Source organism: Engraulis encrasicolus, chromosome 5, assembly GCF_034702125.1.
Source record: "Engraulis encrasicolus isolate BLACKSEA-1 chromosome 5, IST_EnEncr_1.0, whole genome shotgun sequence".
In the NCBI taxonomy this organism is placed as follows: Eukaryota; Metazoa; Chordata; class Actinopteri; order Clupeiformes; family Engraulidae; genus Engraulis; species Engraulis encrasicolus.
Genome location: NC_085861.1, coordinates 2,729,890 through 2,756,794, shown reverse-complemented (window position 1 = coordinate 2,756,794; position 26,905 = coordinate 2,729,890). Strand labels below are relative to the sequence as shown.

Here is a 26,905-nt window from a genome sequence, read left to right as displayed (position 1 = left end):
TATGGGATGATGATTTCAGATTGTAAACCGATATGAAGAGAGTTTGCCCGTGTGATGAGGAAGTGAACATAGCAGTTGGTTTTAGTATTTAGAATGACATTGTGTTCCTTCCATGCGACAAGTAGGAAAGTTCTTCATAAAAATTGTGTCTAATCCAGAGAATTATGTGTAGTGTTTTGGAAAGAGTGTGTTTTAAAACTGAAATATCAGTGTAAAGAAGGAATTGTGTTTATTGTTCAGTGACAGTGGTTAGGGGAGTTGGGAAATGGGTGAGATGTTTCCAGAATTGTGTGTGAAGTACCAGAAATAGTGTAGAAGCAAGCAATCGAGAAAAAACTGTAACAGTGGGTGCAGCCTACTACTCACCATTGTGCCATAAACGGATATGCATTGGGATATTGTGCAATATCCGACCGCCAGAGGGATTTGGATTAGGGCCATCCAACTACCGTAAATGACGCATCCAGAAGAGCAACTCCAGAGACGCGCGCGCCACTACCAGCCAGGGGAGGAATAGAACGTCAGGAGTGAGATTTTGGAAACTTTTGCATCGCAGCCCTAAAACGTCTCTTGTAAGTTAATTGCAGCTAAGCATTTCTTGTACAAGCGTGAGTATGTCCTTTGTATTATGAAATAGCGCATTCTATTAACATGTTAACGGCACGGTTAGAAAGTGTGTGCGCTTTTCCCCCCCATCCTCGAGGGGGAATTGTGAATTTCAGATGCCAACATCTGTCCCTTTTGCTGTGATTTGCTCAATTGCTTACGAAAAGAAAAGGGCATCGCGACTGACTGAGGAGATTGAAGTAGATAGGCCTACATAGGTGAATTGCATGAATGATTTTGGGTGTTTTGCGGTTGCGTTTTCGTGAAAGTGAAAGTTTACACTACCGTTACTAACTTGATGGTGGTTAGCCAATATACAGGGCTCTAAATTAACTTTTCCCCGATGTTATCCTAATGGCCAAACGCACAATAATGTGTCAAAACGGCTGGTAAGTTTTCCTTAATGGTTTTGTATTTTAAAAGTAGCCTACGCCATAGTAGGCCTAGGTCAAGTAATAAAATCTTCGGTAGGTCTTGTCGTGTTAGGAAAAACAAATGCCCCTTGTCCTCGGTGGAACATCCCCAAGGCCAAGGACATCCTGTTGATAGGAGAGACTCACGCGAGCGTGTACAGGCGTTATGAGCTTTGGAAACAAATAAAATTGAAATAGGCTTCGAAGTAGGCACCTCTTCTTGATAGAATAATTCTGTTGATTTTATAAGAAATCCTGTTTTTTTTTTACCTTTATTTAACCAGTAAGGTCCCATTGAGGTAGAAACCTCTTCTTCCAGGGAGTCCTGGCCAAGACGGCATTAAGACAGTGGAGGCACATGCATATTATGACATAAAAACAGATTTTTAAAAAAGCACACGTAAGGATATAAGACATATCAGACATAGGGGCAAACAAAATAGACACTGGACAAGACTAACAAGTAAGACCATCAAGCACTACACAGTAAGAACTAACAAACTAACAAAATCTGACATAAAAACACACACACAAAACCTTTGTAAAACTGAGTTTAAAAGCAGTGACACTCCTCTACTAAAGTTGTTTTTAAAAGATTTTTAAAACTCTCTACAGAGGGCACAGATGCCGAGCTTAAGGTGTTTTGGAGGTTATTCCAAACATGTGGGGCATATGAACTAAAAGAAGTCTTACCTAATTCAGTACACACTGTAGGAATATTTAAGAATATTTGTGTATGCCTAATACAAAAAAAAGATATGTCCAAAAAACAAACACAAAAAACAAATAGCCTAGGTGTAGCCCTATCTTAAAAGAAACGATAAAAATCAAGATAAACTATTTCAGTGTGGCCTTGATTTAAGACTATAGGATCAAGGAAGGGGGACTCGCACACCTGTTGTTAACCTGTTGGAACCTACGCACCCACCCAGCATCAAGAGAAAAGGCACGGTACCTCCCTTTGAAAGAACATTAGGCCTACTTGATTTAAGACTGCCATAGGTTTCAAACAGTGGTGTAGTCTACTTTTTTATGGTGGGTATACTGTATATTTGAGCATTTTTTGAAGTGGGTATACTGTATATACTTGTGTCATTCAAATCAATGGATCAATCAATTTTAAGTGGGTATACTGAAATCCCTGAAATTTAGAAGTGGGTATACTCTGTATACCCACGTTCTACATAGACTACACCACTGGTTTCAAACTCAGGCCTGGGGGGCAAATCTGGCCAGCAGAGTTATTTTATTTGGCTGGTGAGATAGTTTTAAATCTGTATCACTACAGTTGGCCCACATACACCATTGATAGACTATGTAGGCTAGTAAAATGACCTACGATACGATAGTACTTCATTGTCAATTTACACTGAAATTCATTTCGCGTCCCTGAGCAAGACTCTATTTTCTATATGGTCCAAGTAGTCATTTTTTGCAGCTAAAAATGGCTATTTCTGGACATTCAAAATGGCAGAACATGGAGAAGATCCCCCTTTTCATGTAGGAAAAGTGCAATTTTTTCAGTCATAATGAATACTTAGAATTTGATGGTGGTGGTAAGTATTCATGAAAAAGGTAACATTAGTGAATGGATAGCATACATTCTGGAAATAAACAACTGGAAATCTCACACAGTGTCCCTTTAAGACCTATTCAGCAGAAGAACTGATGGATGTATGAAGGAATGTTTAAGTCTGAGGTTAAAGAGGGGAACTCTACCGCCTACTTGAGGGTAATGGCTGATATGTTTGGTGAAGAATGTGTGTGATGTCAGTATAGAGATGCATTGGGACAGTCGGAGCGTACTCTTGTTGTGAGCTTCCTGGAATAGGTTTGCTATGGGCAGCCCAATGATCTTAGCTTCACACAGAGAATTTCTCTATAAACGGCTCTGGCTTCACACAGGTTGACTTCCCCAGCAGTACGATGAAGAAATTAAATGCAGGGAAGTGATTGGCAGTGTCGTTGTCTGGTAGGGAACTTATCGCCAGTGTCAAAGGAGAACAATGAACACAATAGCCCACTGTTCTAAGTCTTCCTCTACTGGTTGTGCCTAAAGAAAAGGTTTATTTTTAATCTACCTTTGGGGGTTAGTTATCTACTCTTTGTAATACTTTCTGTTCTTTCTATACTTTCTTCTTTCGATAATATTGTTCTTCTCTCTTCTCTTTCTTTCCCGCTGACATGTATACTGGATAATGTGCTCTACAAATCTTATGGTTATTGTTTATTGCAGGGGTGGGGAACCTTTTTCATTCGAAGGGCCACTTCAAAATTTAGGTCCAAGACAGATCATTCAGATTCTATTCGGATAGCCTATTCTGGTTCATTTAAATGTGCATAGCACCGATCGAATTGTTTGATCAACTTCATTTCTGAGCTTACAGTATCATAATAAAATGTACTGACAGCAAAGCTGTGGCTAGTAGAAAGGTTTAATGCAGGGGTGGGGAACCTTTTTCATTCGAAGGGCCACTTCAAATTCCCACAAGGGTCATAAAAGTCCTCCGAGGGCTGTACTATGAACACAAATCAGGATTTCCCCCTGCAATTTAGGCCTATATTGAAAGTAGACACCTTTAAAACAGTCTCCACATTCTCTGGGTCCCCTGAATATAACTTAATTGTAATAAAATGTAATGTAAATTCTAAGATTCCTTTACAAAATGTGTCATATTTCATGTGAAGTTGCATAACATTAAAATGATATTGGGGCCGGATAAAACGGCCTCAAGGGCCGCAAACGCCCCTCGAGACATAGGTTCCCCACCCCTGGCCCTCGAGACATAGGTTCCCCACCCCTGGCCCTCGAGACATGGTTCCCCGCAAACGGCCCTCGAGACATAGGTTCCCCACCCCTGGCCCTCGAGACATAGGTTCCCCACCCCTGGCCCTCGAGACATAGGTTCCCCACCCCTGGCCCTCGAGACATGGTTCCCCGCAAACGGCCCTCGAGACATAGGTTCCCCACCCCTGACCCTCGAGACATAGGTTCCCCACAAACAGCCCTCGAGACATAGGTTCCCCACCCCTGGCCCTCGAGACATAGGTTCCCCACCCCTGGCCCTCGAGACATAGGTTCCCACCCCTGGCCCTCGAGACATAGGTTCCCCACAAACGGCCCTCGAGACATAGGTTCCCCACCCCTGGCCCTCGAGACATAGGTTCCCCACCCCTGGCCCTCGAGACATAGGTTCCCCACCCCTGGCCCTCGAGACATAGGTTCCCACCCCTGCTTTATTGCTATGATGTTTTGGTGGTTGACAACTTCCGGGTGCCGCAGCCACGGGCGTTAGCAAGTCTGAACAGCTCTGTGTTTGTGACTTTGTTCATCTGTTTTGTCTGGTTTTACTGTCTAATTACTGCAGTGCTTATTTATGTGTAGTAGGTCTATGCGTATGTTTTGTATTTGTGTATTTATGTGTAGTAGGTCTATGCGTATGTTTTGTATTTGTGTATTTATGTAAGCTAATCTGTCAGACACCTTCATTTCGCTCTGTATTGATACAATTACTCTACTCTACTCTACCCTACATTGACGTTATGCTGTTTCTGTCATTAGCGACCATGGCCACCTCGTCAGTCCCCTACAATGCCAATGGCATGGTAGTAGTCACCCATGTGTACCCCCAGCAAGGAGCCCAAGGCAGTGGCCATGTGTACCCCCAGCAAGGAGCCCAAGGCAGTGGCCATGTGTACCCCCAACAAGGAGCCCAAGGCAGTGGCCATGTGTACCCCCAGCAAGGAGCCCAAGGCAGTGGCTTACCCCAGACTGGAGTTGATCCTGGACCTTCCTCTCGTCTTCACAGGTTCCTGAAAGGGGAACCCTCTATCCTGGGCGTAAGTTTCTAATAATAATAACAGTAATGATGGTGATAATAATAATAATAATAATAATACTAATAATAATAATACTAATAATAACAACAACAACAATAACAATAATAATAACTTCGTTTTCAAGTAACCCAAGGTCGCTTAGGTTTACATAATCCTGGCTGACATCATGTGATTTTGTCAATTTCTTGGCAAATCCAGTGCTTTCTGTGATTCCGAAATTTACTTTTGTGGAAGGAGTTGTGAAATCTCTCTCACACTCTCTCTCACTCTCTCTCTCTCTCTCTCTCTCTCTCTCTCTCTCTCTCTCTCTCTCTCTCTCTCTTTCTCTCTCTCTCTTTTCTACAGACTGTCCAGATAATGATCGGAATCATCACGTTCCTGTTTGGCATCGTTGGAGCGTTTAATCCAACTCTGTCCATTATCGGTGGGATCCCCTTCTGGGGAGGGACGATTGTGAGATCCTCTTGTTTCATTATATTATATTTATATTGTGAAGTCCTATTGTTTTATTACATAATATTTTACATTGTGAAGTCCTATTGTTTTATTATATAGTATTTATATTGAGAAGGCCTATTGTTTTATTATATTATATTTATATTGTGAGATCCTATTGTTTTATTACATAATATTTTACATTGTGAAGTCCTATTGTTTTATTATATTATATTTATATTGTGAAGTCCTGTTGTTTTATTATATTATATTTTATATTGTGAAGTCCTATTGTTTCATTATATTATACAGCCTTCTAGAATGTTGCGAGAGCTCCCATTCACTTTCAATGGGCGGCCCCAACGTTCGGTGGTCACTATTTTTCTGTAATGCCCACTAAGTAATGCCAATGGCAACGAGTTTGGTCACTTCAGAGATCACTCCGCAAGTAGATCGGGCATATCTTCACTGATATGTCTTGGCTTCTGATTTTTGTAACAGATCGCAGCAGGCAGCGCCATTAACGCACGTTGCCGGTAGCCCACTGATGCTCCGGTAACCAGCCACTTTCCAAACGTCTCCGAATTACAACAACACTAGAAGTCTCATTCAGCGATTCATTTTGATAGTTATGTCTCATCCTGACGAAGCTAATAATAGCTTAACAACAAAGGCCGAGTGATAGGCTAGCCCATCAAGATTCATGTCCGAGTGTTGCCGTTCCAAGAAAGCAAACTGTCCGACGGCTGCTGTCGTGACGTTTTTTATTAACTCTAGTTTTTTTTTTTAAACAAGTGAGGAGTTTGTTGACAGTTTCCTTAAGGGTGTAGCCTAGAAGTTGCCTCCTCCAGCCAACCTTCCGGCGCACAGTGCTCTGCCTGTAACAGGATCGAGATGATGGTCAGGGCGCACAGCAGTGCTTGGGTTGTCGATGCTTTTTTCAGGAACAGGTCCTACTGTCGCCGATTAGAAATTATCCTGTTATGAACCGGAGTTTAGTAGCCTAGATATCGCCTTCGGCGTCGGGGGGTGTTATTCGCCCTGTTGGGAAATATTTTCCTATAGTCACGTGTGGACAATACATTTTCCCTTACATCTTTTATATTGTGAGATCCTATTGTTTTATTATATTATGTAATATTTATATTGTGAAGCCTTATTGTTTTTCCTTACATTAAATTTTAACGAACTTAAAATGGCTAATCACTTAGTACTAAGTGAAATATTTGGCTAGAACACAGTCACAAGTCAATTTAATTGTTAACTTTAACACATGACATGTATTCAATCGATCAGAGGTGGAAAGTAACTAATTACTTTACTCGCGTTACTGTAATTGAGTAGCTTTTTTGTGTACTTGTACTTTTTAAACTACTTTTCAAAATGTGTAATTTTACTTTTACTTGAGTATATTTTCTTTCAAGTAATATACTTCTGTACATTTTACAGCACAAGCGTTACTGAGTAAAAAAAAACAACTCTAGAATTCTAGCCTAGTTTGTAAAGAGTTGGCGCGTGCCACCTGTCTCTCACCCAAACGATGATGGCTGACATGGAGGCTGACGATGGAGATTCACTTAACTCAGAGGAGATCAACATTAGCTGTTCTTCCTCTAACCCAGTGCACCCCTTGCACATCTAGAGTCAGAAAACGCTGATTGTTAAAAAGTAACTTTTTACTTTTACTCAAAGTAAATTTTAAATTATTTACTTTTTACTTTTACTTGAGTAGATTTTTTGACTGGTAAATTTACTCGTACTTGAGTACATTTTCAACAGAGTAACAGTACTTGTATTTGAGTACAATATTTTAGTACTCTTTCCACCTCTGCAATCGATCGATCAATCAATCAATCAATCAATCAAAATGACTTGTACAGCACATTATCATACATAATTGTTATTCAATGTGACATCCTTATTAACTTAAAACACAACATGTATTAACATACAGTAAAGCATGTGTATATCACCATGATTGGAAACCTACAATATAAACTGAAATACTGTACATTTGAGTGCTACAATCAATGGAAATGATTATTGTGTGTTTCAGTACATCACAGCCGGTTCTCTGACCGTGAGGGCTTACAAGAAGCTCAGCAGCTGTATGGTGAGTATCTTTACCTCATCATAAGTGTGCAAACGCCCCCCCCCCTAATCCTCATCATAAGCATGCAAACGCCCCCCCCCTCCCTAATCCTCATCATAAGCATGCAAACGCACCCCCCCCCATTCTCATCATAAGCATGCAAACGCCCCCCCCTCCATAATCCTCATCATAAGTGTGCAAACGCCCCCCCCTCCCTAATCCTCATCATAAGCATGCAAACGCCCCCCCCCCCACCCCCCTAATCCTCATCATAAAGGGGGATTCATACTTGTCGTGACTGGCGCTACCCTCCTTCATACTTCACTCGCGACATCACTCGCGACCTCACTCGCGCCGTCACGTGACCCAAAATGACGTCACACGCCGTGGCGCGAGCTGCCGTGTCGCGACGTCGTGCACCCCACATTTTTTGTAACATGTCGTGCGCCACTAGCGACCATGCAGGTAGGCAGACAAAGCAGGAGTTGCGAAGAGAGGCTACAACTACTGTAGGCTACTACAGAATGGATCCTGCATCATTTTGAGGATAATAAAATGTCCTAGAGAGTTATTTTATCTTCTCTCTTAAATGTTGTTCAGTGAAACAATTGTTTACTTTGTTCAGAAGCACGTTGTGTTGGCGAACTATTTATAAATTCTGCCGACAGAACAATGCCCTCACATGGTAATGGAATGATCTGGCAATGTAGGCTACAACAAAAATATATGTTTCAATGTGGTAAGTCACAAGTCAGACGTTCAGTAGCCCTACAGCAGCCCTGTTTGGCTTTCTATTTTATACATCCGTAGAACTCACGCTGCGAGTTGTGAAAGATACTGCCGTTTCTCTCATGAACAGCAGAGGGCACTTCCGACAATGCGAGCGAAAGCCTGTTGAAGTATGAATAGTCTGTCGCAAGTGATGACGTCATTAATGGTTCTCGCGCCACACACGCCAAAGTGCGCACGTGAAGTATGCAGAGCCCTTAAGCGTGCAAACGCCCCCCCCTCCCTAATCCTCATCATAAGCATCCCAACGCCCCCCCCCCTCCCTAATCCTCATCATAAGCATGCAAACGCCCCCCCCCCCCCCCCATCCTCATCATAAGCATGCAAACGCCCCCCCCTCCCTAATCCTCATCATAAGCATGCAAACGAAATATTGCAATCCTCATGCATGCAAAATATTGCGCTATAAACATGTTATATTGTACTGTATTTTAATGTGCAATGTCCTGAGGGAATGCCAAAATTCCTCAAGCCAATTGCACTTAAGGGATCATGGATCAGTTTTAGTACATCCGGATATTGGAAGAAGAAGTCATTTTAGTTGCCCTATATCAGTGTTTCTCAACAGGGGTGCCGGGGCACCCTAGGGTGCCACAGGTCCCCCTCAGGGGTGCCGCAGAAACGTGGCTGATAAATAAATTATGTAATAATATAATACTTATGTGTCTAAATTGATAAATTAATGTTAGTCAGTGGAATCGTTCATCTGCCATTTACGCACAATAAAGTAAATATAGGTCGCCCCAGTCAGCTGCAACTTCGAACGTAGGTTGTGTGACGTCTCCAAATGTGTTACTTTTCTAAGCTTGTGTGATATTGGATGCGATACCATATTACTGCTTGCTGGTTTGGATTGCCTTGAAATTTTTTATGAATTGAAAGGGTGCCTCGCCTAAAAAAAGGTTGAGAAACACTGCCCTATATGCTGAAGAGGAAATGCCTTTGAAGTGGATGTTTCAACAAGACAATGACCCTAAATACACCAGCAAGCAAGCAAAATCATGGCTCCTGGCCAACAGCACCCAACGTAATAAAGTGGCCAGCACAATTCCTGGACCTTAGTCCCATAAACGTGTGGGGTGAAGTTTTTAAAAAAATGCTGCTTAATAGGCAAAACCAATAAATGCAGAGGAATTGTGGTCTGCAAAACCTGTTGACCGCTGACGGACTTTGATCGACTCCATGCACCACAGATGCAAAGCAGTCATCAGAAACCATGGCTATGCCACAAAATATTTGTTTAAGATGCTCAGCAAAGTTGATATTTCAAAGTTGAATATTCCAAAGACAGATGTCTATTTTTTTAAAATTACATTTCTTCACTTTCTGACAAATATTTTATAAAATTGAATTACTTTTCCCAATTGTCCTGCTTTGAAAATAAAAGTTCAGTGGATGTGCAGTATCCCAAGAGCATTTTGCTCATTAGAGTAGAATTTATTTCAAGAATTGTGATACTCACCTTTGTAAAGGCACTGCTATTATTATACGTATAATATATATACCTGACAGGCTTGTACGAAATTCCGAATTGAGTGAATTTCAATTCAAAGTAATGCCATAATACGCACACTAGGTGGTGTCATTACCTTGAATTTCTTTTAATTTAATCTACACCACCCATTGAAAGTTCTAGAACACCACCACCTAGTGTTCGTATTATGGCATTACTTTGAATCGAATTTTTTTCAATTCGGAATTTCGTACAAGCCTGATACCTGTATATAATATATATACGTTTAACTACATTGCTGCCTATCTGTATTTCCATGGCACTGCTATTATTATATATTTTATATATATATAATATATGCATACGTTTAACTGCATTGCTGCCTACCTGTATTTCCATGCAGGTCAAAGCCTCCCTGGGGATGAACATCATCAGCTCCATAACGGCCGGTGTGGCCATCATTCTCCACAGCCTCGACTTCGTCGTCCCAATCTACTACTATTACTGTAACTCCTATAGCTGCTATGGACTGCAGGTTTGTATACAATCTACTACTATTACTGTGACTCCTATAGCTGCTATGAACTGCAGGTTTGTATACAATCTACTACTATTACTGTGACTCCTATAGCTGCTATAGACTGCAGGTTTGTATTAGTGGTGGGCTGTTATCGGCATTAACGTGCTGCGATAATGTGAGACTCTTATCGCGCGACAAAGAAAATATCGCACGTTAATCTATTCTCAAAATATGGATTTGGGGTTTGGGGATGCGCGTCACCATAGCGTTCGATTGACAGACGCTTTCAGACTGCCCTCCAGTCGCTTCGCCTCTCCACCTGTTGCTCAGCAGACCTACTAAATATGAACAGTGTTTGCATGCTGTAAACATTAATCTCTCTGCCGTGGTAGGTGTTGTTTTAGTGCTTTTTCACAAGTGGTAGACTAGAGAGACGTTATTGTTTGAGATTGTGTAGGCTACCAACCCGACATAGCCTACATTTCCTCACGCATTGCATGGAACACAAACAACAGTCCTGTTCCAAAAATCTTGCTTGTGTCATAATGGCAAAATATTTCCGCTTGATATACATTTTGAAGATTGTCAAACTGAATCTGTCAATATCTACTCTCGCTGAATGTCTGTTATGATCGCACATTTGCGACTCATGTCAGACAGATACACCTCGCGGTTGTTGCGCTTGATATAGCCAACCTCGCGTAGCCTGGCTCTGACTTTGCTGTACCTTCTGCGCAGCTCCTCCCTCTCTAAAGGAGCCGCTGCCCTTTCTAACAGTCAGTGGCAGATTCATTCTCTCTCTCTCTCTCTCTCTCTCTCTCTCTCTCTCTCTCTCTCTCTCTCTCTCTCTCTCTCTCTCTCTCTCTGCCCATTAGAAATGCTGAATTGTTGAGGTAATTTTGTTTAAATAGTCTAAATTAGATTTATCTGTATTTGCCTCTACAATTTATAGCACTGTTCATTTTGAAATGTCAGTATATTATGACTGTAAATGCTTCCTAACATCGAAACACTTTTCAAATATTGCAGTGATTTTTTTTCATCACCAAATATCAAACATTTTTTTGATGATGAGATGCATTTTGGAAAAAAGAGATGAGCACTGGTCTAATGCGCCATCTTAAGAAACCCCCTAGGGGTTTTTTTTCGTCGTTATTTCGCTAGCGTGCCTATTCTGAATGAGCCAATTTTTATATAGATTAATCTAGATTAATCTAAATTAATTTCATAATTACAGTGAGATTAACCTAGATTTAAAAAACTATGCCCACCCCTAGTTTGTATACACTTAACCTGAACTGTGGTCTGTAACGTTTGCAGTGAGCCAGAGAACGTCAGCCATTTCCAGGGCAATATTGTTTCCCTAACAAAAATCGACCATGGTACCACGCACTGATGAAGGCTTGATAGCCGAAACGCGTTTGCTTTTGGACATGGTGGTAATATAAATAAATAATGAGACGCAGTTTGTGATTGCAGAGTTTTCCTCCTCATCTTTTTTGACTGTCTTTGTTGCTTTCTGGACTGAAAGGTAACCAAACTTTGAAAGGGTGTATCATCATACTGCCTCCTTTGCATTGCCATACAGTATACATGGTAAGGGTGGGCGATACATATCGTCTGCGAAATTATCGTGAATGTTGTTTTGTCGATGAGTAATTTTGCAATATCGAGATATTTTTATGAAGTCGCTAAACTCAACAAACTCAACCCTAGTGTTGCCTTCACCAGCTCGGGACCTCTCGAGACAGCTGACGACACTGCTCACATGACAATCGAGTTCTGGAGTTTGGCGCATGAACGCCACTGATCCCGGAACAATCGGGATTCATGCGTGTTTTGTTTTGGTTCTCTTTTCTTTTTTTCACCTCACCTTGAGCCTTCACACCCACGACATATCATTTTAGCTTAAGTAGACTAAATCAAACAGTCAGATACCAGCAGTGCTGACATATGTACATCTGCAATTGAATGACATCAACTGGTGTTGTTGATAGTGATTACAAGATGATATTTTAGCATTTCTGATACTGTTTACATGCTAGTTCCATGCATGGGCGCCATGATGATGATGCGTGTGTCGCCATACAAAACACAAGGTCGGGAACTCGTTGTTCTATACTTCCGCCTGAGATCAACCTCGATAATTATCGATCTGACATTGCGTCACCAAATCTTCACGCCCACTTTCCCGAGGTTTTAGGTCGGCTTTCTTGGGATTCTCGACTTTTTGAACGAGGTATAGGACTCCTCCAGACAGCGACGACAGCCAAGACTTTGAGCCAATAGTAATGTTGTTGTGAACTGGAGAATAAGTCTGTGAACCAATGAGCAGACAGTGCTGAGGGGGCGCGGGCTGCAGCGTTTTGGCAGAAGGAGAGATCTCGTGGTGGTGTCACTCGTGCAGCGCTGCTGCTGGGCAGTGGAGGAGAGTTGCTGTTATCCAAATGGTGGATTTACATGAGGAATTCAACCATTAAACCAGCCATTGCATGATGCTGAGGGCGTTTTGGAACTATGTGCTTTAATCAGCAACTGTCTGTGATTATGGAAAGCCAAATAGTTAGGAAGAGAAATAGCTTTGTCTCTGGTCTGAGAAATCGCGTTACGGTAGGGACACATAGGAGGCGAAGCAAGGCGAAGCGAAGAGAGGCGAAATTCAACCGTCATCAGGTCGTCGCGGCGAATCAAATGGAATGGAACAGTATATTGTTGATTTGATTGGGCCGTGGCAGGCGAATTCGCTCCTCATTTGCATAACATTAAACTTTCTTTAATAATTTCGCTTCGCTTCGCTCCTGTTCGCTTGCTGTCGCTTGCCATCGCTTGCCTTCGCCTCGCCATCGCTTGCCTTCGCCTGTCTCATAGGAATGAATGGCAAAGTTCGCAAATTCGCGTGTATGTGTCCCTACCGTTAGCATGCTAGTTAGCGAACTAAGCTAAGCAATGTTGTTCTCTACAACTAGATTGGCTGTTACTCACTACTCAAACACCCACCTGCATGTATAGATATCATAACTGCTTAGGTGGACAAGTAATGTTAAGTTAGACTCGCGCAGTGAGTTAAATTACAATGTGTGAAATCCAACACATGCAATTTCCAGCTGTCATAGTTAGGTTCTGCTTCCTATCTACAAATGCACTGTTTCCAGTCAAAAATGATTGTCCTCTAACAGAATCATTAGCAATACACCATAAAACTATTTTTTATTTACATGGATATGTTTTCATGACAAGTGATGAAGTATTACTTTACAGTCCAGCATATGCATATTATTTAAAAAAAAAAGTGAAAGCTCTTCAACACAGCATTTTTTCCCAACTCTGTCCCTCCCCAGTTAAAACACAAATGCAGCACTACTACCTCCAGTGCAGAATTGAAATTAGTCTGGAATCATGCACAAATCATAGACAGCATAAATGTGTAGCTTTGGTATACTGCCATGCTTTGTGATGTAGACATTCCATCATTTATGCAGACCTCTTGGTAACATGCAGTTTTAGGCTACATAGGCCAACAATGTTCTGCTTACTCACCCTTCCCATGCCAAATTCCCATATTACGGTACACATTGATTTACAAACCCCCCCCCCCCCCCGAAATAGGCCCTAGCCTACTTGTTTTTGCAAGTGTTTTTGGAAATTATCGTCAAATTATCGTTATCGTGAAAATTAAAAAAATTATCGAGATAACTTTTTTTGCCCATATCGCCCACCCCTAATACATGGGTTCCAAATTTTGTTTATAACCTGACTGCGCAAAACTATCTGCGCACAACTCAACCTCTGATTGTTGCAAACCGCTGTCGGTCAAAAAAATAGCTCACCTGGTTGGCTGCCAGTGTCTTGCCCCTCCTCATAACATCGTTCAGAACCCATGTATTGTGACTCTGTGTATCGCGACTCTGTGTATCGCGATTTCTCGGCTCGATGCAATATCGTTACAGCCCTACTGCAACGTGAATGTTTGTTTGCACTTCAACAGAGCAGACTGTGGGGAACGGTTGGCGTGATGCTGGTGCTGTCAATACTGCAGTTCATCGTCTCCATCTACGTGTCGACCTTTGGCTGCAAAGCCACCTGCACAGGTGAAGCCCAGGTGAGACAAACTGTGAGAATTGTTTGTGAAGGTTCTCGTAGCTTCTTCATGCAGATGGGGTCACCGACGACGGGCCTATTCACTATTTGCTGAAAATACTCAACTACATCATAACAACATTGCTATGACATGACTGAGAGCCTCAAGTAACAAATAAGACATAATCATTGCAATTTTGGTGACTGTAAGTTTATAACATGGGCTCTGGTGACAGTAAGGTTATAACATAGGCTCTGGTGACAGTAAGGTTATAACATAGGCTCTGATGACAGTAAGGTTATAACGTAGGCTCTGGTGACCGTAAGGTTATAACGTAGGCTCTGGTGACAGTAAGGTTATAACATAGGCTCTGATGACAGTAAGGTTATAACCTAGGCTCTGATGACCGTAAGGTTATAACATAGGCTCTGGTGACAGTAAGGTTATAACATAGGCTCTGGTGACCGTAACGTAAGGTTATAACATAGGCTCAGGTGACAGTAAGGTTATAACATAGGCTCTGGTGACAGTAAGGTTATAACATAGGCTCTGGTGACCGTAAGTATATAACGTAGGCTCTGTGCTAAGGGGTTGATGTATCCAGGTCACATTATCCAAAGAGTTTAACTGTAAGCAACTGGACTTCTCCTTGTAAGTCTCGTACGAGTTTCAGTTCCCTCTCCTTGTAACTCTCATACGAGTTTCAGGTCCCTCTCCAAGGAATTTCGGTAACACTTTATTTTAGGGATACATCTTAGACTTAGACTTATGTTTATTGATCCCACAAGGGGAAACTTAGGGTAACGGCTGCCACTATGTGGGGCGCCGCAAAAACAGCACAGTACAGTAACTTACATTACATTACAAAGTGTAACAATAAAGTACATGCTAAGTGTTATACAACATTGGGTAAGGATGAGGAGAAAAAAGATTCCATAGCTCCACATTGCAGAAATTAAAAACATCAAGGCATAGAATAAAAACCTCACATATAGTATAAGCAGTAAAGACAAGACATTGTATCAACCGGGGGGAGGGGGTGGGGGGTAGGGGTGGGTAGCAGATAGAACCAGAGGACGCGTTGAAGATTAAGGAGAGGGGTGGGCACTGGATAGCTTATCACCCCACTCTGAGCCATAACTCAACCGTCCCAGGAACGGCCTCGCACTGTCCCAAAGCAAGTGAAAAACACCTCCAGGTGCCAATGGTAATAGGAAGGGAGGCAGAGAGTCCAGACGTTGCTTGTCCTCCAAGGAGAGATAAGAGTCTTGAACTAGGTCAGGTCGCTGCAGCTCCAGCTGGGGCGCCAAAGCAAAAATAAGATTTATGTTTGGTTTATGCAGACATTCCTTTTCTATTCCGCAGCAATTCTCATGTGACTGGCCACACATTTCACATACAGTTGAAGTTTCGAGCAACCTAGCTTCCAAGCCGATCGATTCCAGCTGGCAATTGTGCACGACAAGTCCATCAATGCGGCGATCAATAGCTTCAAGGTGGCGATGTCCGGCCACAAGCATTTCCATCGATTTGTCCATCACAAGCTCCAAAGCTAACGGATGCTAACAGGTGGTGACTAAACCAGGGCAGGAATTTCGCGAGGGGCATGAGGCCCTTGGAAAAAATATCTGCCATAAGGCCACAGTAGCCTTGATGCCCACTCTGACGCCTAATTGATTAAAATGCATGAAATTGCATCTAAGGTGCTGTTTCCACTAAGCAGGATATTTTTTTAGCAGGGTATTTTTTTCTCCTGGTTAGGTGTAAGCGCAACATGTGGATAAAAATAAATGCTCCATTGTAACACTTTGAACACTTGCGTTTCAGCCCCCTATTCAGGATATGTTTTTCTCCTGCTTTTTATATCTGGATTGTAAATATCTGCTACGTGGAAACGGAAGGCCAAACCCAATGCAAAACCAATGCAACCAGGAGAAAAAAATATCCACATATAAAAATATCCAGCTACGTGGAAGCCCCTAAGAAACAGAATTCTTCTTGGGGGAGGACCCCCAAATCCCCCAGCCAAAATCATGTCCTCCGTTTTGCTGGCACAAACATGGTCAAACTACCCTTCACACAGTATTGTATTTTGCACTTCATTTGCAATTAACAGCAGCCGGCCTGATGAATACTGGTTACATTTCAATTTGACTGCTATAATTAAAAAAAATATATATATGGCCTTGGTGCCCTGGCTTTTGGCCTTTGTGCCCTTGAAAAAATGACAACTCAAAAGGCCAAGTGGCCTTGCCCCTAAAATGACGAAATTCCAGGCCTGGACTAAACATAAAAATTAGGTTGTTGAAATCTAATACAAATTGGAATTTCATGAATTTCAACAAACACCTACTTGATGATAATGATTTAAAGTGTGCATACATTTTTGGGACAACCTGTATTTTCTGTGTGTGTTGATTGCAGCCGGTCATGTACGTAACCAACCAGATCCCCGCCTCTCTTCTGACCGTCCCACCGCCTACCACTCAGATCTCCGCCCCTCTTCTGACCGCCCCACCCCACAACACATCGGAGGTAATGCATCACAAACTCTCCCTCTCCTCTCCTCTTGCCTCCTCTCCTCTCCTCTCCTCTCCTCTCCTCTCCTCTGGCCTCCTCTCCTCTCCTCTCCTCTCCTCTCCTCTCCTCTTGCCTCCCCTCCTCTCCTCTCCTCTCCTCTCCTCTTGCCTCCCCTCCTCTCCTCTGGCCTCCTCTCCTCTCCTCTTGCCTCCCCTCCTCTCCTCTCCTCTCCTCTCCTCTTGCCTCCCCTCCTCTCCTCCCCTCCTCTCCTCTGGCCTCCTCTCCTCTCCTCTCCTCTTGCCTCCTCTCCCCCTCTCCTTCTCCCCGCCCTCCTTCTCTCCTCTTGCCTCCTCTCCTCTTGCCTCCTCTCCTCTGCTCTCCTCTCCTCTCTCCTCTCATCTCCTCTACTCTACTCTCCTCTTGCCTCCTCTCCTCTCCTCTTGCCTCCTCTCCAATCCTCTCCTCTCCTCTCTCATCCTCTTATCTCCTCTCCTTCTCCCGCCCTCTTTCCCTCCCCTCCCCTCCCCTCCTCTCCTCTCCTCTTGCCTCCTCTCCCCCTCTCCTTCTCCCCGCCCTCCTTCTCTCCTCTTGCCTCCTCTCCTCTTGCCTCCTCTCCTCTGCTCTCCTCTCCTCTCTCCTCTCCTCTCATCTCCTCTACTCTACTCTCCTCTTGCCTCCTCTCCTCTTGCCTCCTCTCCAATCCTCTCCTCTCCTCTCTCATCCTCTTATCTCCTCTCCTTCTCCCGCCCTCTTTCCCTCCCCTCCCCTCCCCTCCTCTCCTCTCCTCTTGCCTCCTCTCCCCCTCTCCTTCTCCCCGCCCTCCTTCTCTCCTCTTGCTCTCCTCTCCTGTCCTCTCCTCTGCTCTCCTCTCCTCTCTCCCCACCACTCTCATCCTCTTATTTCCTCTCCTTCTCCCCACCCTCCTCTTATTTCCTCTCCTCTCTCCTCTCCTCTTGCCTCCTCTCCTCTCCTCTCCTCTCTCCCCCTCCCCTCTCCTCTCCTCTCTCCCCCTCTCCTCTCCTCCCCTCTCCTCCTCCCCTCCCCTCTCCTCTCCTCTCTCCTCTTCTACTCCACCCCTCTCATCTCCTCTCCTCTCCTCTCCTCCTCCCCTCCCCTCTCCTCTCCTCCCGTCTTCTCTCCTCTCCCCTCCTCTCCTCCCGTCTCCTCTCCCCTCTCCTCTCCTCCTCCCCTCCCCTCTCCTCCTCTCCTCTCCTACTCTCTCCTCCTCTCCTCCTGTCTCCTCTCCTCTCTTTTATTTTCTCCCCCTCTCCTCTCCTCTCTCCCCCTCTCCTCTCCTCTTCTCCCCTCTCCTCTCCTCCACTCTCCTCTCCTCTCCTCCCGTATCCTCTCCTCTCTTCTCTCCTCTCCTCTCTTCTCCCCTCTTCTCTCCTCTCCTCTCCTCTTCTACTCCTCTCCTCCCCTCTCCTCCTCCCCTCCCCTCCCCTCTCCTCTTCTCTCCTCTCGTCTCCTCTCCTCTCTTCTCTCCCCCTCTTCTCCTCTCCTCTCCTCTCCTCTCCTCTCCTCTCCTCTCCTCTCCTCTCCTCCCCTCTCCTCCCCTCCCCTCTCCTCTCCTCTCCTCTCCTCCTCCCCTCTCCTCTCCTCTCTTCTCTTCTCTCCCCCTCTCCTCTCCTCTCCTCTCCTCCCCTCTCCTCTCCTTTCTCCCCCTCTCCTCTCCTCCCCTCTCCTCCTCCCCCCCTCCCCTCTCCTCTCCTCTCCTCCCCTCTCCTCTCCTCCTCCCCTGCCCTCTCTTCACTTCTCCTCTCCTCTCCTCCTCCCCTGCCCTCTCTTCACTTCTCCTCTCCTCTCCTCTCTTCTCCCCTCTCCTCTCCTCTCCTCTCCTCTCCTCTCCTCCCCTCTCCTCTCCTCTCCTCTCTTCTCTTCTCTCCCCCTCTCCTCTCCTCTCCTCCCCTCTCCTTTCTCCCCCTCTCCTCTCCTCTCCTCTCCTCTCCTCTCCTCTCCTTTCCTCTCCTCTCCTCTCCTCTCCTCTCCTCTCCTGTCCTCTCCTCTCCTCTCCTCTCCTCTCCTCTCCTCTCCTCTCCTCTCCTCTTCTGAGCCCCCCACCATCTACTGCTCCACTCAATACATCTGAGGTACGGCATCATAAACAATTAATACAATGATATAAAAAAAAGAGGGAGTCCAAGACACTCTTCTTATACAAAAAGTATGAAAAGCCTTGATTATAACATAAGTATTTTAGGTCAAACACCATTAACTAACCTTTAACGTACGGTCGGCCATGCTGTTATACTGGTGATGGTGTTACAGTAAATAGCCGTTTAAATTAAGTCCTTTAATTCTTTTTTGATAAGAAGAGTGCCTTATATTAGAACCCAGCTTGTTTGAGGATGTAACGTAAATGGAGACGACAACAGAAATGAAACTCAACATTATATTTATTTTATTGTGTCTTTGTGTTTATCAGTTGGCTCATCCACCAGCCACTCTGCTGGCACCTGCTCATCACGGCCATGCTGAGAGTGCCCCTACTGGCCAGTTTGGAGAACTGCCACCGAAGTACAGCCCTGCCTAGGAGGACACCTCTGGTTTCTATGAGGGATGAATACATACAGTAGGGAGAAAACAAGACATATCCACACTCCGCAGAAGCGGTGATTTATTAAGTGAAAAAGTGGCACGTTTCGAGACCATAGCTGTTACCACTTTTTGTTGCTCCGACAGCTAGCGTAGACTTTACCTTCATTTCAAAAGGCAGCTTCTGTGGTGGCCGGATATTTCAAAAGGGAGCTTCTGTGGTGGCTGGATATTTCTTCTTTTTTCCTTATGCGCTCCTTTATATCGTGCTTCCGCAAAAATTGTTCTTCTTCTTTTTTTTCTTTTTGGGATGTGCGTGCTGCAGCATCTCACACATACAGCACTGTTCCTCTTGCCAATATAAATGTGTTTTCACAGTGTGGACCCCTTTCAGCCCTTAAATTAAAACCAACTTGTGACTCACATCTCCTGGCTTAAGGGCCGTACACACACATCGCTGCTATTTACTAGCTTCTCGCTTGATCGCCTACTCGCCTCTCTTTCATGGAACGTTTGCTGAAAGTTCCTGCGGCTTTAACTGCCAATGAACAGGCGAGAAGTACCAAAGTCTGCATTCCAATTGGTTACTCGCTTACTCGCCTCGCTCGAAGATAAAATATTTTCAACTCAGGATCCGCCCACATCGCATCGCTTGTACAGCACTCGCCTACTTGCCTGCTAGTCTCGCTGGAACACATTGACATTCTATTGAGTTCATTCGCTGCGCGAGTAACTAGCAGCGACGTATGTGTACGGCCCTTTAGACCAGAGGTGGGCAAACTCAGGCCCGGGGGGCCACATGCTCAGCCAATTCATGCGGCCCTCAGAGCCTTTCCAAGAAAAGAAAAACGCAGATTCATGGTCACTCATTCTTAAATTGGCTACCTAAAACAAGGGTCTTGGAAACTGAGATTACTAAAGCCTACATCTAGGTACAAATAGTATATCAGACTCTAATGTTTATAAAGAGAGAACATGCCACCTGTACCCGGACCCTTTTGTCATGAACGGCTTCGTTTCCAAGGTCAGAAAAAAAAACATTACATGTTTGTGAGTTTTGGCTACTATGCCTCTGCTGCATTTTGCACTGGCCTTGAATATGAAACCATTCACAATACATTTTGTCTGTCGCTGCCTTTTTCACAAATGTTTCTGGTGATATAGTCAAGTAAGGAAAGCTTTACATTACAGAGCCTGGTGTTCCACTTTTTGGTCCATTTACAGCACAGTGGTCTGAGTATGTAGGAAAAAAAACGCACTGGGGTGCATTGCTATAAATACGTAAACTTGTTTGTTGGTTCCCATAACAACTACCCAAGTTGCTAACTAGCTAGCAAATATTGTTTTGAGAAACGCAACCCTGTATGCCACTGCCTGTATGCCACTGCCCGTATGCCACTGCCTGTATGCCACTGCCTGTATGCCACTGCCCGTATGCCACTGCCTGTAAGCCACTGCCTGTAAGCCACTGCCCGTATGCCACTGCCTGATTGCCACTGCCTGTATGCCACTGCCTGAATGCCACTGCCTTATTATCATCACCACATGCTCTGTGCTAGTAGCAGCTCCTAGTGGCCTCTTATTCCTCCGTTGTGACATTATTTAGTTGACTTTTTCAACTCTCGTTTTCACTTTTTAAGTGTTTCTGAGCTTTACTGGTCTCTGGTGTCTGAGCCCAGATATTCAGGTTATTTTGGTGATGTATATTATAAAGTCATACATTTTATATTAGAGTCTATTCTATACTGTAAGTGTGTCATACATGATTACATGTTTCACGTTTACACACACAATTTTGTCTTCCATGCTTGTGTACTTTACTTTGTTCCAAAGTATTTCTTAAAAAAAAATGTCCTTCACCTTGTGTCTGTGACTGGCCATTCGAGCACTATTTTTGTTACTTTCTGTGTTTAATCTCAATAAAATAACCATTAAAATATCTACAGTATCTCATCATTTTTTTTGTTTCAAACTATGTTATCTTTATGTAGCCTACTTAATGGGCATGGGCAGTCATGGGTGAGCGGTTAGGGCGTCAGACTTGCATCCCAGAGGTTGCCGGTTCGACTCCCGACCCGCCAGGTTGGTGGGGGGAGTAATCAACCAGTGCTCTCCCCCATCCTCCTCCATGACTGAGGTACCCTGAGCATGGTACTGTCCCACCGCACTGCTCCCCATGGGGCGCCACTGAGGGCTGCCCCCTTGCACGGGTGAGACATAAATGCAATTTTGTTGTGTGCAGTGTTCACTTGTGTGCTGTGGAGTGCTGTGTCACAATGACAATGGGAGTTGGAGTTTCCCAATGGGCTTTCACTTTCGCTTTCTGTCACTTAATGTTTTATACTATGTTATCTTTATGTAGCCTCCTTAATGTTTTATACTATGTTATCTTTATGTAGCCTACTTACAGTATTTCTCAATTGGTTTTGTACATTTCTCGAATCTCTCTCGCAATTTGCAAAACATAATATTCATTCTCAAAACAGCTTTAACAAATGGCAAAACACGGTGGATGACCTGCAAAACCCAGTCTCTTGCTCAGTTTTTGTGTCAATGAACATATCAGTGCCAGCAGAATGGTTAGTCATTGTGTCATAGTGTAGTCCGTGTATGGACAAGCTAGTCAAATCGATTTGTCATGTGTCAATTGAATAGTACACTCTTGAGGATCTTTTCTGAAGCAAGATGTTGTTTAGATTGGATGGGAAATGTTGTAAATTCGACTTTATATTACATTGACCAGATAAGATTGTCCTAGATATACATTTAGATTATGACCTATTTATTGATAGGATTTCTCGTTGCAAAATAGGAAAAATAGCAAACTCTGGTTGAGGTGTCAAAATGTGTCCTCTACCATCCCTTTTTACTTGTCTTGCAAGCCCATGTGAAAAAAAAATCTAGAACTGTAAAGCCAAATAAATTTGAAACAATACACTGATACTGTATAAAGTGCACTTACTGTCTTGTGAAATTATAGGGAAATATTGTAATTTTGCGTGGAGCGTAATTATTAGAGATGCACAGGATCCAAGATCCGGTTCCGGTTCCGGCAGGATAATAGGGTTTTTCGGACTATCCGGATCCGGCAGGATCTTAAGCAGTGGATCCGGTATCCGGCAGTTACCTAAAAATCAGGATCTGGGGTATCTCTACTTTTTACGTAGCCTAGGTTTTTCAGGCAATCTTTCACAACCCCAATTGCTGCATGGAGTGAAAGCCCTTTGGAAGCGGCCGTTGAAGGCAGTGTGGCAGTAAGCCAATGAGTTTTAAAAATAGTTTGCGCCAATGTAATAAAAAGGGCCCACGTGTGCGAGTTGGCTATGTGTTTCAACCCTTTCGTAGGATCCGGTATCCGGTTCCGGATCCGGCAGGATCTTAAGCAGTGGATCCGGTATCCGGCAGGATCCTAAAAATCAGGATCCGGTGCATCTCTAGTAATTATAAAGGTCACATGAGGCAAAGAGTAATATAATGCAGTACAGTGCCTACTGTTGTATTGTATGCCTGTTTTCTCTATCCCTTATACTGCCTTTGATTAGAGAGAGTCAATATTTACCTGCAAAGCAATTTACCAATTCAGATCACATTTATAGACAAATGTCCAATGGAAATTATACAGTGCTTATCACATTATGACAGCTTGGTAAATCATTTTGCATGTCAAGACTTAAACTATGACCTAGGGCCTAAATGTTTTGGGGGGTGCGATAGTTTCATGCATTCAGTGACAAAGCTTTTTGAGTGATATGACAAAAGCAATTGATAATGTACGAAAAAGCTGAGAATTGTACACAACCATTGCATGGTGGACGAAAGCATTTATTAAATGCTGAAAACTATGAAAAACGTATTTTACCATGTGCACAGATAACAGCAGGAAGTCACAATTGAACAAGAAGTTCTGAGAATGATTATTCTGTTGTGAGAAATGTACAAAACCAATTGAGAAATACTGTAAGACTGCAGATTGAAACATCCACTGTCCCTTTAAGGGTGTGCTGTACACTCTATGATCATATACTTTATTGCAGGAGTGCAAAGGTCACTCTGAAACGGGCAGCAGCCACATCAGACGGAGTGTGTTTTCCTACTACTGGATATCAAGGTAGGACGCCTTTAATTCTCTTTTTCATTCCATTTACAGTTTTTCTAAATTCTAAATTTTCTCAGTTTTCTAAAAAATTCTAAATTTTCTAATATTACTCTTTGCCTCATATGGCCTTTATAATTACGCTCCACGCAAAATTACAATATTTCCCTATAATTTCACAAGACAGTAAGTGCACTTTATACAGTATCAGTGTATTGTTTCAAATTTATTTTGCTTTACAGTTCTAGATTTTTTTTCACATGGGCTTGCAAGACAAGTAAAAAGGGATGGTAGAGGGCGCATTTTGACACCTCAACCAGAGTTTGCTATTTTTCCTATTTTGCAATGAGAAAACCTATCAATAAATAGGTCATAGTCTAAATGTATATCTAGGACAATCTTATCTGATCAATGTAATATAAAGTCGAATTTACAACATTTCCCATCCAATCTAAACAACATTTTGCTTCAGAAAAGATCCTCAAGAGTGTACTATTCAATTGACAACATGACAAATCGATTTGACTAGCTTGTCCATACACGGACTACACTATGACACAATGACTAACCATTCTGCTGGCACTGATACGTTCATTGACACAAAAACTTGGGTTTTGAGCAAGAGACTCGGTTTTGTAGGTCATCCACAATGTTTTGCCATTTGTTAAAGCTGTTTTGAGAATGAATATCATGTTTTGCAAATTGCGAGAGAGATTCGAGAAATGTACAAAACCAATTGAGAAATACTGTAAGCAGATGTGGATTATTCATGAGGGTGACTGTAGTAATTCTTTGCTGTGTGATGTTTGCTATACGTTAATAATAGTTACCAAACTAAATATATTCACGGTGGAGGATTATGTGTCTTTTGACGGTGAAGTCGGATACCTGATTCTCCCTCATACGTACTTAAAAAAGAAAGCCCAACTCATCAATAATCCAAACCAGCAACATATTTACATATTTGTAATTATTTTTGGTAATTATTTTCCCTTGTTACCATCCTGTATTAGAGGCTGTCCTCACGTCTCTTAGTCTGCCAAGATGGCTGAATGTTGTTTACTTTGAAACAAAATGGTGTCCTGTGGCCTCATCTCCTGTCCCTCTCACGTCGTGTAGCGTTTTCTTACCTGTGTATTGAGTGTAGAGTTGGTCGTGCTCTTATTGTAAGAATTGAGTTCCATTGAGGAAATTGAGTCATGTGTGATGAGATGTTTGTTATTATGTCTGTTGCTGTATATAGTGTGGCCTTATCTCCTGTCCCTCTCACATCGTGTAGCGGGTTTACTGAGTTTACTGTTTTTACATATTTACTAAGAATTTACTTCCACTGAGGAAATCAGATTAAAGTATGTGTGATGTGATGTTTGTTATCATGTCTGTTGTTCTATATAGTGTGCTTGGTTGAAGAAAAACTGACAATATCTGTTATTAAGTGGTGATGTCTATTATTATTATGCCTGTTATGTGGTGTGCTTTTTTTAGTGCACTATTATTATGCCTGCTATGTAGTGTGCTTTAATAGTGCACTATTATTATGCCTGCTATGTAGTGTGCTTTTTTTAGTGCACTATTACAGTTTTTCTCGATTGGTTTGGGTAATTTCTTGAAACTGAGATGACATTCCTATAACCATTGGGTCATTTGGCCAAACATTCTTACACTTCTGCACAACAGTTCAGATAACTAGCAAAATGTCATACCTCCCAAAACAGCTCATTCTCGCATCAGCACTAACCCTTCTCCCACATAAATAGTCAGTGTCATAAAAATGGCATAGATCCTTCTCAATTGCCTTGGCTCATTTGCATTAATTTAGTCCTTCTGTCAAAAATTAACTGGATGGTTCAGCATTACTACATGGATCCTCATCACTTCCTCATATCACTCCAAAAACACTTTACCCGTGTGTCAAAACTAAATTCCTTCCCCACATATATCATCAGTACCCCCAAAATACATTGTCCCTTTGCCATTGTGTAAGCACTACAAGTCAAAATGGTTAGATGCACAGAAACAAAAGTACAAACACACACAAGACAACACACACCAGGCACTGGAGGAAAGAGCACACAACACATTACATTAGATCACAATTTACCAAGGACATTTATTTGTAACTTTCTTTACTGTGAATTCATATACAGAAAGTAATGCCAATATATTACATGTTTCTCAGGGGTTTGGCTCATTTCTCAAAAAAGAGATAACATTCTCAAAATAACATGGACAAGTCCCAAAACAACTAGCAATTGTTCAAAACAGAATGCCATTTGGAAAAATGTCAAGAAATTAGCCAAATAACAGAGGAAACTGTATATACACGGTTGTAAAACTATTTTCTACAAACTAGTAAAGTTACAATATCATCTGGCCTGTTGCACACTGTCGAGAATTTACTGTTTTATGAAATTCTTAAAATATTATGTCCTCAACTATTTTGACAATTGTGTAGACTACTTTGCATTTGATTTCTTACACAATGAAATCATGCTGACATATTTTGGAGAGGGCAACCATTTCACTGAAAATTGTCTAATTCATTTAGATAAGCAAGATCAATTCATTTGAAAAATGTGCTAAATGTATAATCAATGTGTCAACTGTAGGGTACCTGTACATAGCCATCTGCAGAGATGTACTAAACATTTGAGACATGTACAGTCGGTCCCCCTACAATGCACACCCTTTACCGAGGTAATGCCACATCATCCACCTCGGTACGTACCGGGCCTAGCTGCAGTGTACCCAAACAACCGCCGGGTGGCACTTGGGAGCGCTTGCTGTACTTGGTAGCGCATGTTCAGGTTTGTATTGAGAGATCAATGACCCAAAAACCCATAATCCAGAAGGATTTTAAAAAAACTGTATATATATATATATATCACTGATTCTTGAGAAAGTGGCTAAAACAGGTTGCAATGTTGACAGAAAAAAACAAAATTGAATTACAAAATTATATGGTATATCCCTGCAGACTAAGGTCTTGGCTTTTCAGAAATGCACAAGGCCAATCTCCCCATTATGTATTTTTTTCAGAAATCAGGCTTTTCTCCGACCATAGCTTGTTTTTTGTCAACACCGTCAGACACAATTAAAAGTTATTAAAATTGTATTGATTTGGTTGCATATGTATCTGGAGTTTTTAAGTGATTATGTGTATTTTTTGGTTCACACATATGCCTTTAAATGTTGAAAATTCACTTTTGTTCTATTTTAATACTGTTTCATGTGTTCTAATTTTAAAATATGTACCGTCAAACGATGCTTACTTAACGCCTAAATACAACAAACAATTTTTTGTAATTTCACAAATATTCGTGTAGGCTTAAATTGGCTATTACTTTGATATTTCAACAACTCCTAAGGAAAATGTTGTAAGCACATTCCTTTAAAATGTCCAAAACTCCTTCTTACGGTGGTGACTTAAGAACTGACGGTGGTGACAGTAATCTGAGAGTGGTGAAAGTGGCCTAATTAGTACCTGCATTTAGCAAAATAAATAGCCCTCTCAAGTCAATGGCATCTTGC

At 42.6% G+C, this 26,905-nt stretch overlaps 1 protein-coding gene across 2 annotated transcripts; it reads left to right on the top strand.

Annotated features, from left to right (window-relative positions):
- LOC134448842 (membrane-spanning 4-domains subfamily A member 4A-like) lies at positions 1–21,206 on the top strand. 2 transcript variants are annotated; one of them, XM_063198512.1, is made up of 8 exons: positions 1–608; positions 4,582–4,859; positions 5,205–5,312; positions 7,351–7,407; positions 10,032–10,163; positions 14,134–14,247; positions 16,651–16,761; positions 19,172–21,206. In XM_063198512.1, the coding sequence occupies exons 2-8, from the start codon at positions 4,587–4,589 to the stop codon at positions 19,277–19,279; spliced, it is 903 nt and encodes a 300-aa protein (XP_063054582.1). In that variant the 5' UTR covers positions 1–608; positions 4,582–4,586; the 3' UTR covers positions 19,280–21,206. The 2 variants fall into 2 exon arrangements, with proteins under 2 accessions (XP_063054582.1, XP_063054581.1); XM_063198511.1 differs by having other exon boundaries at positions 6–572.
- The last annotated feature ends 5,699 nt before the right edge of the window (positions 21,207–26,905 follow it).